Here is a 14,848-nt window from a genome sequence, read left to right on the forward strand (position 1 = left end):
ATCTGCCAAACATATCACACGTTTTGATATCCTACACCCCAATGGAAAAATAGTCTGAAGCTAAAAATTGGAATCTGTGCCCATCATTTACTACACGATTCTTTGTGAAATCTGTCGAAACAGGCTGCAAAAATCTCCAGACGGTCTCCTAGTTCTGAAAGAAAATTGGGACAAAAATCTTAGCCAAATTCATGTAGTGTTTTTCAGCCATAAAATGCATCCAAAGGTGATATCTCAAGAAACCAACAGTCTTTTTTTACAGATTGTAGGATGGCTACTTGAAGGGTGCAAAATGCAATAATATTTGTCAATGTTTTTGGTCATAATTCCTCATTTCATAGGAAAACCATCTATACTGTTTCCACATTTGGGAATTCATGAAAAGGCACGAGTGGGATTTTGACCGATAGTGTTTGCATTTGGCTGGTGCCAGGTGGGCGGCTCGTGCCAGGTGGGCGTCACCTGCCTGAATGTGTTGCGCCAACTTTAAAGTTTGTTGCTAAAGTCTTGGGCGATTTTTCTCCGTTCTGGCTTGGCTCCTTCACTCCAGTCAGGAAACGATTCTTAATGTTATGGCATACAATGACATTCTGTGACATTCTTGAGGGCTTCCAACATTGTGTCAACAGTTTGTGTAGAGGGGCTTTTTCAGCATGATTATCACCCACCCAGCCTGACCTTGCGGTTGCTTTGTGCCTGGGAGACAATCCCCTCGGCGAAATTATGGAATCAAAAAGAGAATATGGGCATTACGTTCTGTTGCCCAGATATTATCGACCATATTTTGTATGTTTTTCCCACTCTACTGTCTATTGCGTCACAGCTCACGTTCTAGCAACGCACACACGCAAAAGCCTACAAATGTACGTTGTTTGAGTGCTTTGCTCACTCGCTCACTGCCCGTGTCCACCCCTAACAGCTGTGGAGTTACGCAGTGACTTTTAACACTCATTCAGTATTCATGTTTGTTTGCCAGTGATGTGAGAGAATGTTTTTTTTGTGCCGGCGCGTATGGCTGCGCTCTCTGGGTGACCTTGGTAATGGCTTTCTAATTACTTTGGGTTGTTGCTAAATTGCAGCTGCTCATTTGTATTGGTCCGTTTTCGCGGCGAAGAGATTGGACAAGGGCATTAAAGGCCTCGGAAAGACAAAATGATGGAGGTGCCAGAGAGAGCGAGAAAGGGAAAGCAAGATGAATGAGGCGGATAAACCCGTCTCACCTAACAGGGGAACTGACCGGGGCATTAGTATATTGTTGTAGTGTGTTTTCTGCAAAGCGTATTGATTCGTCTTTTAATGGACAGGCAACTAATGGTACAGATCATTATGGCGTGTACGCGTTGCCAAAAGTTTTCAGATGAAAGTTAGCCGGAGAGAAGAATTGGTAATTAAAGGTAAAATATGAAGTTGAGGTTAATAGCGTGGGACGACAGAAACTGATTAACGTTGAGGTGATTGAAGTTGAACGTTGAGCATGGGCCACCCAAACAATCCCTTCCCTTCAGTGGGGAATTCGATTCCTTTGTGGGATGTGAATCAGTTAATGGAGCGCTGTTTACGGTCATCATGATTTCATTTTTTGTTCATTTGCTGTTGTTTGTTGTCTGAATTTGGATCTGAGATGACCAGAGTGAAAAAAATGACTCCCAGTGGGTTCTTGAGAATGCCGGAGACTTGATCTCAGATCAATGCAGCACACTCTAGGTGTGTTTGTGCACGTTTCCCTAGAAGCAGGTAACCATCGGCAGATCGGATCAGCGCTCTGTAAACAGCTGTGTTAAATGATGCTGTTTAAACAGTGCTGCTTGGATCCAACACCTGCACACATTCATGACCAGAGATAAGATTGTGAGAGACGGTGTTTCCTTTTAAGGTGCTCACATGCACGGCCCCATACTTCTGATGGTGCTCATGGGCACACTGAAAAACATTCTGCACAGTCTGCGTGTGGGGATTTCTGTATTTAGAGATAAACGAATGGCCATTTGGAATCTCTATTGAATGTCTGTAACAGTAAAGGAGAAGAATAAATGAACTTCAGATAAGGTTAATTTATGCGCATTATGCATTTATTTTTAGTCATATATTTATTATATATAACTAATAAAATAATGTATATCTTCATGCACTTATAAAAGGATACTGTTGTGTGTAATATATTCAATAACTTATATAAATGTATTAAGGCTCTGAAAGAACAAAGGTTAAAGGGGTTGAACAGGTTACCCCCAAATAAAAATTCATCACCCTTGAGTTGTTCCAAATCCGTGTAAATGTCTTTGATCTGATGAACACAGAGAAAGATATTTGGAAGAATCCATGTAACCAAACAGTTCTTGGTCACCATTGACTAGGCCAAAAGTGGCCCAGAACTGTTTGCTGTCCTACATTCTTCAAAATATCATCTTTTGTGTTCAACAGAAAAAAAATAATGTATAAAGCAGTGTTTCCTACTATGACAAAATGTACACAGATTTGAAACAACTTGAGGATGAGTAACTGAAGAAAGAATTGTCTTTTTGCATGAACTGTTCGTTTAACATTCCTGCATTTTAAATTATCTTGAATATGTTTCATCAGTGTCATTGTGTTAGATTTCTTTACATTTCAAGGTTATTCGGAGGCATTGGCTGGTATTAAATAGTGTGGCAGACCACGTGCGCACACACACTCAATCACACAACAACACACAGTGTCACTCAAGGTCTCGGTCTTATGTTGTATGACTGACTGGGATCACTGTACTCCCACATCATATCTGCATATGCTGCTGTCTGGATTTGGCAATTAAAATGGAATAGAGAATCAGATTGAATATATTAGCATAGCTCCACAGCGCAGCTCCCAACACCACTGTCTGTGCTGTGCTCCAGAGCCGGCTCTGTTATGCTGTCCTCTTTTCTCTCTTTTTTGTGTGTTTTGTACAATCTCTCTCTCTCTCTCACCTGTCTGACTTTAGGCTGCTGAAACGCTGCTGTCTGGAGATTAAAGGGGTAGATGATGGCAGTTTGGGGGTAGCTTGTGTGAGAGTACATTTTATAGTGTATTGTAACATTTCTGGTACAATCCCTGTGTGGGATTTTCCATTTCAGGTAGGTGTGGATATGTTTTCACCAGTGTAATTTGTTTCCACGTGGGACATGAGCATTAATTCTTTGTTGTTCCTAAGAGACTGCACCTATCCACATGCATGTTACAATTTAAATTAAAGCGGTGCTATCATGCTCTGTGATGCATTCTGACTTTGCACATGCTTAACATGGTCAACTTGTTAATAAAGGAGTTGGATGTATGACGTAGTATTTCTGTACTTGATGCACTCCCCCAGCACTCCAAATTGTTTCAGAAAGTTTTTTTCTAATTCTGGATCCCTGTGTCGTCAAAGGGATCCTATTCCTTTTATTGGCCAAAAGCAAGTGGAAGGGAAAGAGCTCGCCCACGAGACAACCAACCATCAGAACCAACATTTAAGGTCCAGTGTTTGAAATTAGCGGCATCTAGCGGTGAGGTTCTGAATTGCAACCAACGGCTCACTCCACACCTTCCCTTTCCCTTGCGGTTGACACAGGGACTTAGATGTTGTCTTGTTTTTGCTTCTTTGATGAAGGAGATATACGTATTTACAAAATGCGCTCTGTAGAACAGTTTGTCCGTTTAGGGCTACTGTAGAAACAACATGGCGAATTCCATGAAAGGGAATCTAAAGTGTATGTAGATGGAAATAGCTCATTCTATTAATAACAACATAACGATTCATTTTGTAAGGTCTGTATACTATACACTTCTGAACACATAGTTATGTGTATTATATTTTATTTCTGTCAAAAGACCTTCCAAAAAATTTCGCACTGGACCTTTGATACAATAAACGATATAATGAAATTATATATTTTATAACATTTTATTTTACATCATATTCAGTTTCCAATCATGTTACAAAAGCTATTGAATGTGAAATAAATCTTAAATCAATTTAAGTTAACAGTACTTATCCAATGACCTGCCTTCTTTATGGGGATGTAGGGTACATTAAAAGCCTGTTCAGTTCATTGTGCTTCAATTTAGCTTGAACTTTGTACTCTACCTGTTTGTATTCCTGATCCCAAACCATTAGGCTACTGCATGTGAATGTCATTTTAACAATACCAGATTGATATGCTAGTATTTACGCTGGGAATATAACAGACATATTCCATTAAGCTGATTTTGATGTTTCATAGGATGTAACTATTTCCGCTTGCTGCTGTTATGACCGGTGTAAGTGTGAGATTCTGTCAATATACAGCGATGTCATGAAGACATATGCGTGCAATTTTCAAAGCCTGTTTGTACCACTGTTAAAAAATTAATGAGGCTTAGCCGTCGAACATTTTGGCCTGTGCAAACAAATTGCTATTGCCATTGTGTATGTATAGAAATGCATTGCCTTTGCCATTTCAAAGATGCAGCGTGTGTGAGTGCATTTATATTTGTCTTTCTGTGAGATAACCTAAATTTTCAAAACGCCTCTTTGCCGGAGACAAAAAAAGACAGACACTTTGTAGTCTAAATTATTAATGCGCAGCATGAAAGCAAATACTGTACAACTTCCTCTTCTTTTATTGGTTAATAATCAGTTTCCGGACCCACAGGGGTGCATTCAGTTTCGTCTCACCATCCTTTCATGCGCACAAACACACTCTCAGAGTTGCCTATTCATTCATCAAAAAGAGGATGAATCTTGAAGTTTGAAAGTTTTAGCCTTGAAGCTGTGGAAAGCCTTTATTTTGTCAAATTCTCAAAACCTCCTTTGAAACATTCATGAGTAATGCGAAGTAAATACCTCGTAGCACTTCCCGTCCTCGCCAGCATTGATTCCAAACAAAGGCCGCGGGTTCACAATGATAATGGGATTCCGTGCAGCACTACGTGCGTCTTTTCCCCATTATATCTGGTTAGCCACCTTAGAAGAAAATTGACCCGATACACGGATATATGAGGACACGTTTCGAGACGTGAGGAATGGGTTCAATGAATCCGTGGTGAGTAAATATATCAGGGTGATTTATATGACTCTTAATAAATCCAACTTTACGCTGGGGAAAGCACTTATCCAATAAGATGGCAGATTCAGCCAAATGTAGCCAATCACCCTGGGAAAAAGAAGGTTCATTCAATTGAGCTCAGCGAGTGATTTAATTGTAAAGCTATTGAGGCCAGAGTGGATCGGCCAATTGCCGTTGGCCATGAATCTTGTTTTCTGCATTTTGTTTTATAGCATCAGTATTTCCTTTGAAAAACACTTGCACGTCGCTAAGTGAGTCACTCTGTCGCCGCCCCTGTCAAGTGATTGTGGAGTTGTGGAGCGAATTGTTAGTTGTCAAGCTTATATAATAGAAGTTATTGGAGCAAGCAGACATCTTGTGCTTTTGGCTCTCACATTGCCGGTGTAAACGTTGCCGCAACACGTTTCACCTGCCGGAATGAGCGAGAATGGCACGTGTGTTTTTGAGTGAAGGGCAAGTTCCTTCAGGGATCTGGAATCACAACAGATTCATGGATAACATGTACTAGTCTGCAGCAACATGTCAGTGTTGGTTATAATCTTCACGGGTGTGTGGGTTGTGACAGGGTGTGATTTTGATGTTTAGTGAATAATATGTCCACTGATGTCTCTCTCTTTGTCTTGTCCAGCGTGGATCTGGTACACGCTCAACTGCGAGTGTGTGAGGGGCGCAGTCTGCCCGAGCTGGGCCTGAAACAGGACAAGATACGGATCAATGGATGTGCCATTCAGTGCCGTGTGACCACTGAGGACCCTGCACGTGGCTTCCAGCCCGACACAGGAAGACTGGAGGTAGGTTAACACCCAGAGTACACACTTCCACCCATCCCTCCCTGGAATCTTTTAATGTGGACTCTAAGGATCATGCTTCATTTAGACTTCTACTCGCCCTGCCAGCATTTTCAATGAACCAAAAATTTTAATTGTGGCAATTCCATTCCAGCATCAGTTGACTATCAACAAAATCAAACCTCAGGAGTGACATTAAGTCATCCAACAGCAATGTAAAAGACTGACAGCATGACAAGTCACATGAAAAGTGTGAGAAAAATCTGTTATCACATCAAAAAAAAAATTGGGACTTTTCCTAAGTACATGTAGAAATATAGAATAAAATACAGAACCTTTTTTCTTTCTCCAGATTAGATTTTCTGTGAATAAATGCTAATAGAAATTATATTTTTATTTCAGAATAAAACAAGAGATCATTTTACCTAAACACGTGAATAGTAAATTCAGAAAAACTGAAAACGGTCTCTTTTATGAGGCTTTATATATTTGTGTGTGCTACAAAAAAACACTATGCAATACATCTTTACAAAATAATCTTAGTAATTATAAATGATTAAACATAAATAAAACATTCAAATTAAATGATGAAATTAATGACAAAATATTTTTCCAAGCTGAATGTTTTAAAGGTGTTGTCCAGAATTTTTTTTTATGGATTGGTTTACAATATTTTTTTTACCCATCTTTACCAATGCTTTCTGGACCTAATCTTCTGATTCAGTCTTGACAGAATATGTTTGTAAAACAGACTTAAAAAAATAAAAAATACACTTTTTGATTGACATAAATCAACAAGCGCAAAACTTTTTCGTTTTTTAGGCATAAAAACAAGAATAATGGATATATCATGGCACAGAACTGTCCTGAAAGGACAAGAGATGTTTCTGTTAACTTGTCCCAAATTCTCTCACACTGGCCTCTGACAGCAGACTCCAAACACATACACAGATCCATCATCAACCTGTGGCTTTGTTTTAATAAGCGTATGTCTGTATGTGATAAAATGGAGGAGGTGTGAAATTGTCTGATATGCTGGAGAAGAAAGCTGTTCCTCTGAGGCTGGATGAAAATGATTTGTTTGTGGATGAATAATTGAACAAATATTGATATCAGCTCTCCGCGGCCAGTGACTTTCAAGTCGTACATCTGTCCAAACACCTTACAGTCTGTGTTTATGTATATATACATATGTGTGTGGTTATCTAGTTTTTAAGCAAAAGGTTAACTGAGGTCTCTAAGGGTCTCTGATCGCAGGCTTGTAGATGAGATGTGTGTGTGTGTATAGATAGAGAGTCCAGTGGACCCCTCAGGCCTGACTAGACTGCATGATATAATCATCCAGTTATACCCACACTCTGCTAACTCATTGGCTAGACCGATACTGGAGCGTTATCGTCCAGATCCATCCAAGCGCACTGCCTGGGCCAAATCTTTGTTCTTACACCTAGCCACAGGGTCTTGGCTATATCAAAAGAGACAGCTGGATCTCTCTGATAAGCATGTTCTTCCATTACCTTTATAAAACAGCCGACTTCAAAGATTGACGTGGACATCCTGTGATGTTGGAAGAATGTTTTCACTTAACAGGGATGTGGAGATGTGGATTCATGCAGATGGCGAGATGAAGGAGAGGGTGGGTTGCAGAGGAAGATGGAGAGAACTTGAGCGAACTTTGTTATTGCGCATAGATTCCTCTGCCTGCACGCCTGGGTATTTCTATCTGCCAAAGCTTAAAAGGGGGCGAACGATTGATTGAAGTCTTATAACGGAGTGAGGGAAAAATAGATGAATCGAAGAAAGAAAAAGGGCAGCTTGAGCGATCTAGAGTGAACTGAACTGATCCAGGAGAAAAGAGCTGCAACATCAAGCTGGATCTAATGGTGCATTATGTATATCTGTTGACCAATAAATAGGCCCCAAGTGTAGACAGATGGTTGTGAAAGAGGCTGAACCAGGGTCCAAAATGAACACTTGCCAAGCGACAAGTAAAACTGAATTTGGCAGGAGAATTTCGAAACTATCAAGCTTAGCGGGTAAGAACATGGCACTGGTAAAGCCAGTATCATGGGTTTGATTCACAAGCACCACTTGGAGGGGCAAAACAAAATTGCTATTGATTAAAATGGATAGTAAGTCTGCAGTACAAGCATGTTATTTGGATTTAAAAGTAAAAAAAGCTTAAATAAAATGAAAAATAAAAATGACCAACAAAACGAAAATAAAAAGATAGAATTAAATGAAATAAAATGAAAAATAAGATAAAATAATATGAGAAAAAAAACACAAAAAATTTAAATATTGTTGTTAAAATTGCTGAAATAAAGTAAATCAAAATATAATGAATGAATAAAACAAAGAAAAGATTATGAATATATATATATATATATATATATATATATATATATATATATATATATATAAGTAACTCAAGCAAAAGAAAGATAATGTTGTCATAAAATAGTTTACATAAAATGAAAATAAAAATGATAACAAACAAAAGAGGTTATAAAATAGATGAAATAAATTAAGGTAAATCAAAATATAATCTAAAATAAAATACAATAAAAAGAAATAAAACGAAAAGATTTTACAAAATGAAGTAAAGTAAAATAAAATAATAATAATCAGTATTTAAAATACTATGAGTTTTACATATCTTTCCTCTTCATAAAGCAACTTGATACAATTTAACCTTGGTGAATTTTTTAATAAGAAATATTTAAAACTTATTTCTCCTCGTAAAATGCATTTCTCCTCAATTCAGAAAGTTAAATTGGTACCCTGAGGTGAACGTTTTGTTGTCTTGGGATCTAAGCTAGGCAATTAAAAGCGAAGCAGAGATGGAGAAACATGCAGCAGCCGAATGTTATATTGTGTCTCATGTTTCAGCATGTCAACACGAGCTCTCCTGTGTTTGCACGCAGCGGTGACTGATGTGAAAATAAGGCCGCAGGTGAATAGAAGAAACTCGTTCTCTCGCTTCCTTCGCCTGCTTAGAAGTTTCTCCTCAGTCTCTGACACGTCTGATGTCGTGATTCAGAGGCGGAGGAGGAAGGGTGGCGCACGGGTCGGCCGGGCTCTTGTTTTGCGGAGAAAATTAGTGCGTAATGGGTGAAGTGAAGTGCTGGGATGAGAGCGTGCAGGGAAAAGGCACTGAGAGCACTTCTGCGCTTTTGTTTCTCTGGGCTAGAAAAAATACTGCTGTTGTCTGAAGGGAGCTATCTGTAATCAAATGAGAGCGAGGGAGAGAGAGCCGAAGCATTTAGCATAACATGACGCATCGGAGAAATATGTTCCATATACGCTTCATTTATTATCTTCCCTTTAATACATCAGATATGAGATTCATGTGATTTATACATAGTTTAAGATGTAGATTTCATTGAAACGTCGCAATGAAAGAATTACGAGCCGTGTTGGATGGTGGAGGTACTTGATCTGCCCTTATGTGTGAGCGAGTGTTGGTTCATTTTCACTTCGGCTCTTGCTGGTGCGCTGAGAGAACATAATGCTGATGAGGAGGATCGAGTGATTTGCATTATCATCATAATAAACATAATTATGTTGTTGAATGTGCTGATGGTAAATACTGCTGTGGTGGAAATGGGACTCCATAATTCAGGAGATGAAGAACAGCATCAATCGCTCCATTTGCGTTCTCATCTGATAAATGGATCCAAGATGCGCAGAGGAAGCTGTCGATGCATGTTCCCATTGGGATGTCTTTTAGCTGGACCTTAAATCCTGGAATTTTTTTTACTCACTTTTTGGAATAGAATCAAAAATATTGATGAGAAAGCATTGGTTTGACTTCTTGTTTTTGCATCATAATAATTGGTTAACAAAAGGAATGCTTACTGTAACCTTCAAAAAATCTTTGTTTTAAATGTGTGTTTATCACTTATAAATTAGAATTAGCTGTATGTTAGATTTTGGGGTAAAGCGCTCAAGTTTTTATTTATAATACTAAAATTAATCATTTTACAATTTTTTTATTTATTATTTCATTGACATTGTTTCACAAAAATATACTGGTAATTGGCTTCCCAAACATGGACTTTAGTCTTTGACAGCCTGATCTGTAAATATTACAGATATCAAAATTATACTTTTCACAGAATGCTTTTCGTAGAATAATTATATGTAGAAAATTGTAAATCACAAAAAAGATTTTGCAACCGTTATTAAAATGTAGGAAATATAGCTTCAGAAGCTTAATAGAGCTTCAGATTTACTTATTGTATTGTATTATATTTACTTCATTTTTTTTATACAATAAGTCAGGGGGCAGGGTTGAAAAGTCGAGTTTGATGAATACAATTTACAGTATCATACTGTAAAATTACAATGTGTATAAAAACTATTAAGTTAAATGATTGTTGTAAGTTTCATTATTTTCATTTTCGCAATCGGAGCAAGCAATTTTTAAACTACCAATGTTTTATTCCAAGTTAACCTCATACTAGAAAAGCATGACTCCAATACTTTTCAAAAACGTAACAGGAAACCAAAGTGTACCTATTTGTGGAAAGTGCAGATTGCAAATGCTCTCTGTTTATGTAAGCCAATGCTTTGCTTTTTATTCCCTCTCTTAATGGCCCCAGACTGACTTCAGGTTAATATTACCGTACTGTGTAATGTCTCGAGAGAGGCTGTTTGCCAAGAGTAAAACACGACTTGCTTTTAAAAGGTCACACAGAGTCATCTCGACACTGTTTTAAGAGGCTTCCAATTAAAGAAAACAAATGTAAAATAATTCTGGGACACTTCGTGATAGGCTGTATAAAGCAAATGTCCATCTGTGACTCCACGGGCATTTCTAGATCAGATCTCCATGACCAAAAGCCTTTCATCTATCATTCTTTTAGCCAATAACACACACAGCATCCTGCGAAAGAGCCATCCCGAGTCTTCCTTTATTAGAGGGAATGAGAAAATATTGTTTTCTCCTCCAGATGGCCGGTGCGAGACTTGTCTCCTGTGGTTTAAGTGACATGTTCCTCTTTTGTAGATTATAACTAATGACCGTGCATTTCCTCACTGTCCTCCAGTCGATGTACAAACGTGAGATGATGCAGATGCTTGCGTTTTATTGCCAGAGCCCCATCGGAGTCCATTATGTGTCGCTTTATTTAGAAAAGCAAGATCTCAGCGTGGTTCGAAACAATGCGGCTCCGTCACGACATTGGCAGGCCGTCATTTTCATGTGCGACCGGAGATTCCTAGGGACTGGGTGTTACTGCTGTGGCGGCTGCATCGGTATTCTGAAAACAGCAGCGGCATCGCAGGCCATTTACAAACATTATTGGAGAGGTGGCAGAAGTCCCTCAGGAACGACAGCGTGTGGAGTGGAGTGTAGGCGCGCTTGAAGATGTGCTCTTTGTCACTCCTTGATGTTCATGAAATATGCTAGACTGAATTTGCCACAGGCTGCATCTGTGCTAAACTGGTTGTTGTAAATCTGATGGTTTGTTGGGTCAATTCATTTTTCTAGCTTCCTTATGAAAATCTTTTTTTATGTACACTGTAAAAAATTATTCCGTTTCGTAGTAGATTTCATAAAATTGAGTAAATTTTACTTAATACAATTGTGTTGTTGTTTTTTTACTAAAATTTGAGTTAAAATTATAGAAAACAATCTCTGAATTCTAAATGCATTTCGTATGCAAAATCTTAATTTGATCATGTTCATCCCACTTAAGCTTGTATACATAATCTTTACTTGATTAATTTATAAATAATGTGAATTCTTTGTCAATTTCACTATCTGAGCAGTGAATTTAGAGTTTCCAGCATGCTTTGCATGCGACAGCATTTTTGCGAAAAAGGGTTTTTGTTATTTTTCTTGTACATCATATATGTTGTATACAATAATAAATGTTAAGCTGAAGTTAAAAATGATCAAGAAGTTAACTCCAAGGCTCAAATCAGTATTTCTTCTTGAATTTATTAAGTTTATCATGTGACGTACTTAAATAATTTAGATCATTTTACTTGATTTATTCATGGAATATTGTGTAAAAAAAATAAGATTTACTCATGGAATATTGTTAAAAATAAGCTTTAAAGTTGGTAACAATAAAATCATGGTAACGATATTACACAAAATTATATATTTAAATAAGTAGAGTAAGTGTAACTCTGGTTGGAAATTAATGCTGTAGTTGGTTTGCATGTTTTGGAAGGAGGATCAAGAGGTGTTGCGGTTAATTCAGGGTTTGACCTGCACTACCATTGAGACCTAGTTCATCTTTTTTTGCCCTTAAAAACATATTTCGGTTGTGTGAGCAATACTGATTGTTGGTGATTTATTGAAGACCGTAGAGGAATTCATAAAGCTCATGAGACTGGAAACGGTTTCAAAGAGAAAGAATTTCTAAAGACCACAGGCGTCCTGCTTTAGACCCCCTGAATGTTCAGAGAGTATACTCTAAAATCCTCAATACCAACACCATACATTTGAGCTGAATATACAGTGCATCCGGAAAGTATTCACAGCGCTTCACTTTTTCCACATTTTGTTATGATACAGCCTTTCTCCGAAATAGATAAAATTAATTATTTTCCTCAAAATTCTACAAACAATACCCCTTAATGAAACCGTGAAAGATGTTTGTTTGAAATCTTTACAAATTATTAAAAATGAAAAAAGCACAGGTACATTCACAGCCTGATCTTCCTTGATGTATCTACAATGTGATAGGAGTCCACCTGTGGTGCATTTAGTTGATGGGACATGATTTGGAAAGGCACACACCTGTCTATACAAGGTCCAACAGTTAATATTGCACGTCAGAGCACTATCCAAGCCATGAAGTCAAAGGAGTTGTCTAGACTTCCGAGACAGGATTGTATCGAGGAACAGATCTGTGGAAGGGTACAGAAAAATTTCTGCTGCATTGAAGGTCCCAATGTGCACAGTGTCCTCCATCATCCGTAAATGGAAGAAGTTTGGAACCATCATAGAACTAGCTGCCCGGCCAAACGGTAAGATCTGGGAAGAAGGGCCTTATTCAGGGAGGTGACCAAGAACCCGATGGTCACTCTGACAGAGCTCCAGCATGTCTGTGGAGAGAGGCGAACCTTCCAGAAGAACAACCATCTCTGCAGCACTCAACCCATCACTCCTCCGTAAAGGCACATGACAGCCTGCCTAGAGTCAAAAGGCACCTGAAGGACACTCAGACATTGAAAAACAAAATTCTCTGGTCTGATGAAACAAAGATTGAATGCCATGTCTGGAGGAAACCACGCACCGCTCATCACCTGGCCAATACCATCCCTACAGTGAAGCATGGTGGTGGCAGCATCGATCTGTGGGGATGTTTTTCAGCGGTAGGAACTGGGAGACTAGTCAGGATCGAGGAAAAGATGAATGCTGCAATGTACAGAGACATCTTCGTTGAAAACCTCCTCCAGAGCGCTCTGGACCTCAGACTGGGTGAAGGTTCATCTTCCAACAGGACAATGACCCTAAGCACACAGCCAAGAAAACAAAGGAGTGGCTACAGGACAACTCTGTGAATGTCCTTGAGTGGCCCAGCCAGAGCCCAGACTTGAACCTGATTGAACATCTCTGGTGAGATCTGAAAATGGCTGTGCACCGACGCTCCCCATCCAACCTGATAGAGTTTGAGAGGTCCTGCAAAGAAGAATAGGAGAAACTTTCCAAAAATAGGTGTAACAAGCTTGTAGCATCATACTCAAAAAGACTTGAGGCTGAAATTGGTGTCAAAGGTGCTTTAACAAAGTATTGAACAAAGTATTGTTTTTAATTTTAATACATTTGCAAAGATTTCAAACAACTTCTTTCACATTGTCATATTGGGGTATTCTATATTGTTTGTGGAATTTTAAGGAAAATAATGAATTAAATCCATCTTGGAATAAGGCTGTAACACAACAAAATGTGGAAAAAGTGAAGCGCTGTGAATAGTTTCTGGGTGCACTGTATGTGGGGGTGTAATGATGTGATGCTTCTCATGCTTTCTGAGGGGATCTCACAATTATTGCAGAAGTCATTGTATTTAAAAGGACAGAATATACAGTGGAATCTGAAATCACTCAAAAAAGCTCTCTCTTTTGCATCTTTTCCTAAAAGCACTTTTCAATAGCTGTAATAGCAGCATACATTTAGTACAAAACCTGATGATTCATGTTATCCCTGCATGAACTGAGTGTGTTCAAATGAGCCTTTTGTGAAAGAAAAGAAAATTTGACATTTTTGTACAAAGAATAAGCATGGTCACTGCCAATTTTAATAAGTGCCCTGAATATTTTTTATCATAATGTTTCTTTGATTTACATTTCTCCAAATTCCAAGACTTTTTAGGGTTAGATTTGAAATTCCAGACATACAGAATACAAAGCTTCCAGTCAATGGTTCAAAGTAATTCTGTAAAGGCCAATGTTAACCAATTAATTGTATAGATTTTTAGAGATTTGATTAGAAGGATGTCACCAATGATCGTTTGATATATTTGTATTTGTCTTTTAACCACCGCAAAGCAGTGAACAGCAGCAGCAGAAATCTGCTAATGGAAATAACAGTTTGGATTGATCATAATCCTGTGCAACTTTCAATTCAATAAAGAGAGACCAAAATGATGCGGTCACCTTAAAGCAGCTGCGAACGACGGCACGGCTAAGAAACATGTTGAAGATGTCAGAAAGAACATCTGCCAGTTGGTGATCCTCTGAGCATCCTGCCAGGACTGTTGTCTGGCCCAGCAGCTTTCCGTGGGTTAACTTTGAGTAGAGCTATCCTCACATCAGCCGTGAGAAGCCACATCACCTGGTCGCTTGGAGGGGGTATGGTTTTTCTTGGTGTCATGTCGTTCTGCGTATTGAACCGAGCGGAAATGCTGTTCAGTGCGTCTGAAAGGGAGCCATCACTGACTCAGGCAGGTGATGATGTCCTGCAGTTGGTGATGGCTTGGATGCCCTGCCACATGCGCCGTGTGTCACTGATGTCCATGAAGTGATTTTGGATTTTCTGGGAGGGTGCGCACT

The 14,848-nt window shown here is 38.7% G+C and overlaps 1 protein-coding gene across 1 annotated transcript in view; it reads left to right on the forward strand.

Moving 5' to 3' along the window:
* Window positions 1–14,848, forward strand: part of pcxa (pyruvate carboxylase a) — a 98,063-nt gene that overhangs the window by 24,655 nt on the left and 58,560 nt on the right. Inside the window, exon 9 of the mRNA XM_056730899.1 lies at window positions 5,674–5,836. Within this exon, the coding sequence (XP_056586877.1) occupies window positions 5,674–5,836 (163 nt within the window). The remainder of the gene's footprint in view (window positions 1–5,673; window positions 5,837–14,848) is intronic.

Source organism: Triplophysa dalaica, chromosome 19 (genome assembly GCF_015846415.1).
Source record: "Triplophysa dalaica isolate WHDGS20190420 chromosome 19, ASM1584641v1, whole genome shotgun sequence".
Classification (NCBI taxonomy): Eukaryota; Metazoa; Chordata; class Actinopteri; order Cypriniformes; family Nemacheilidae; genus Triplophysa; species Triplophysa dalaica.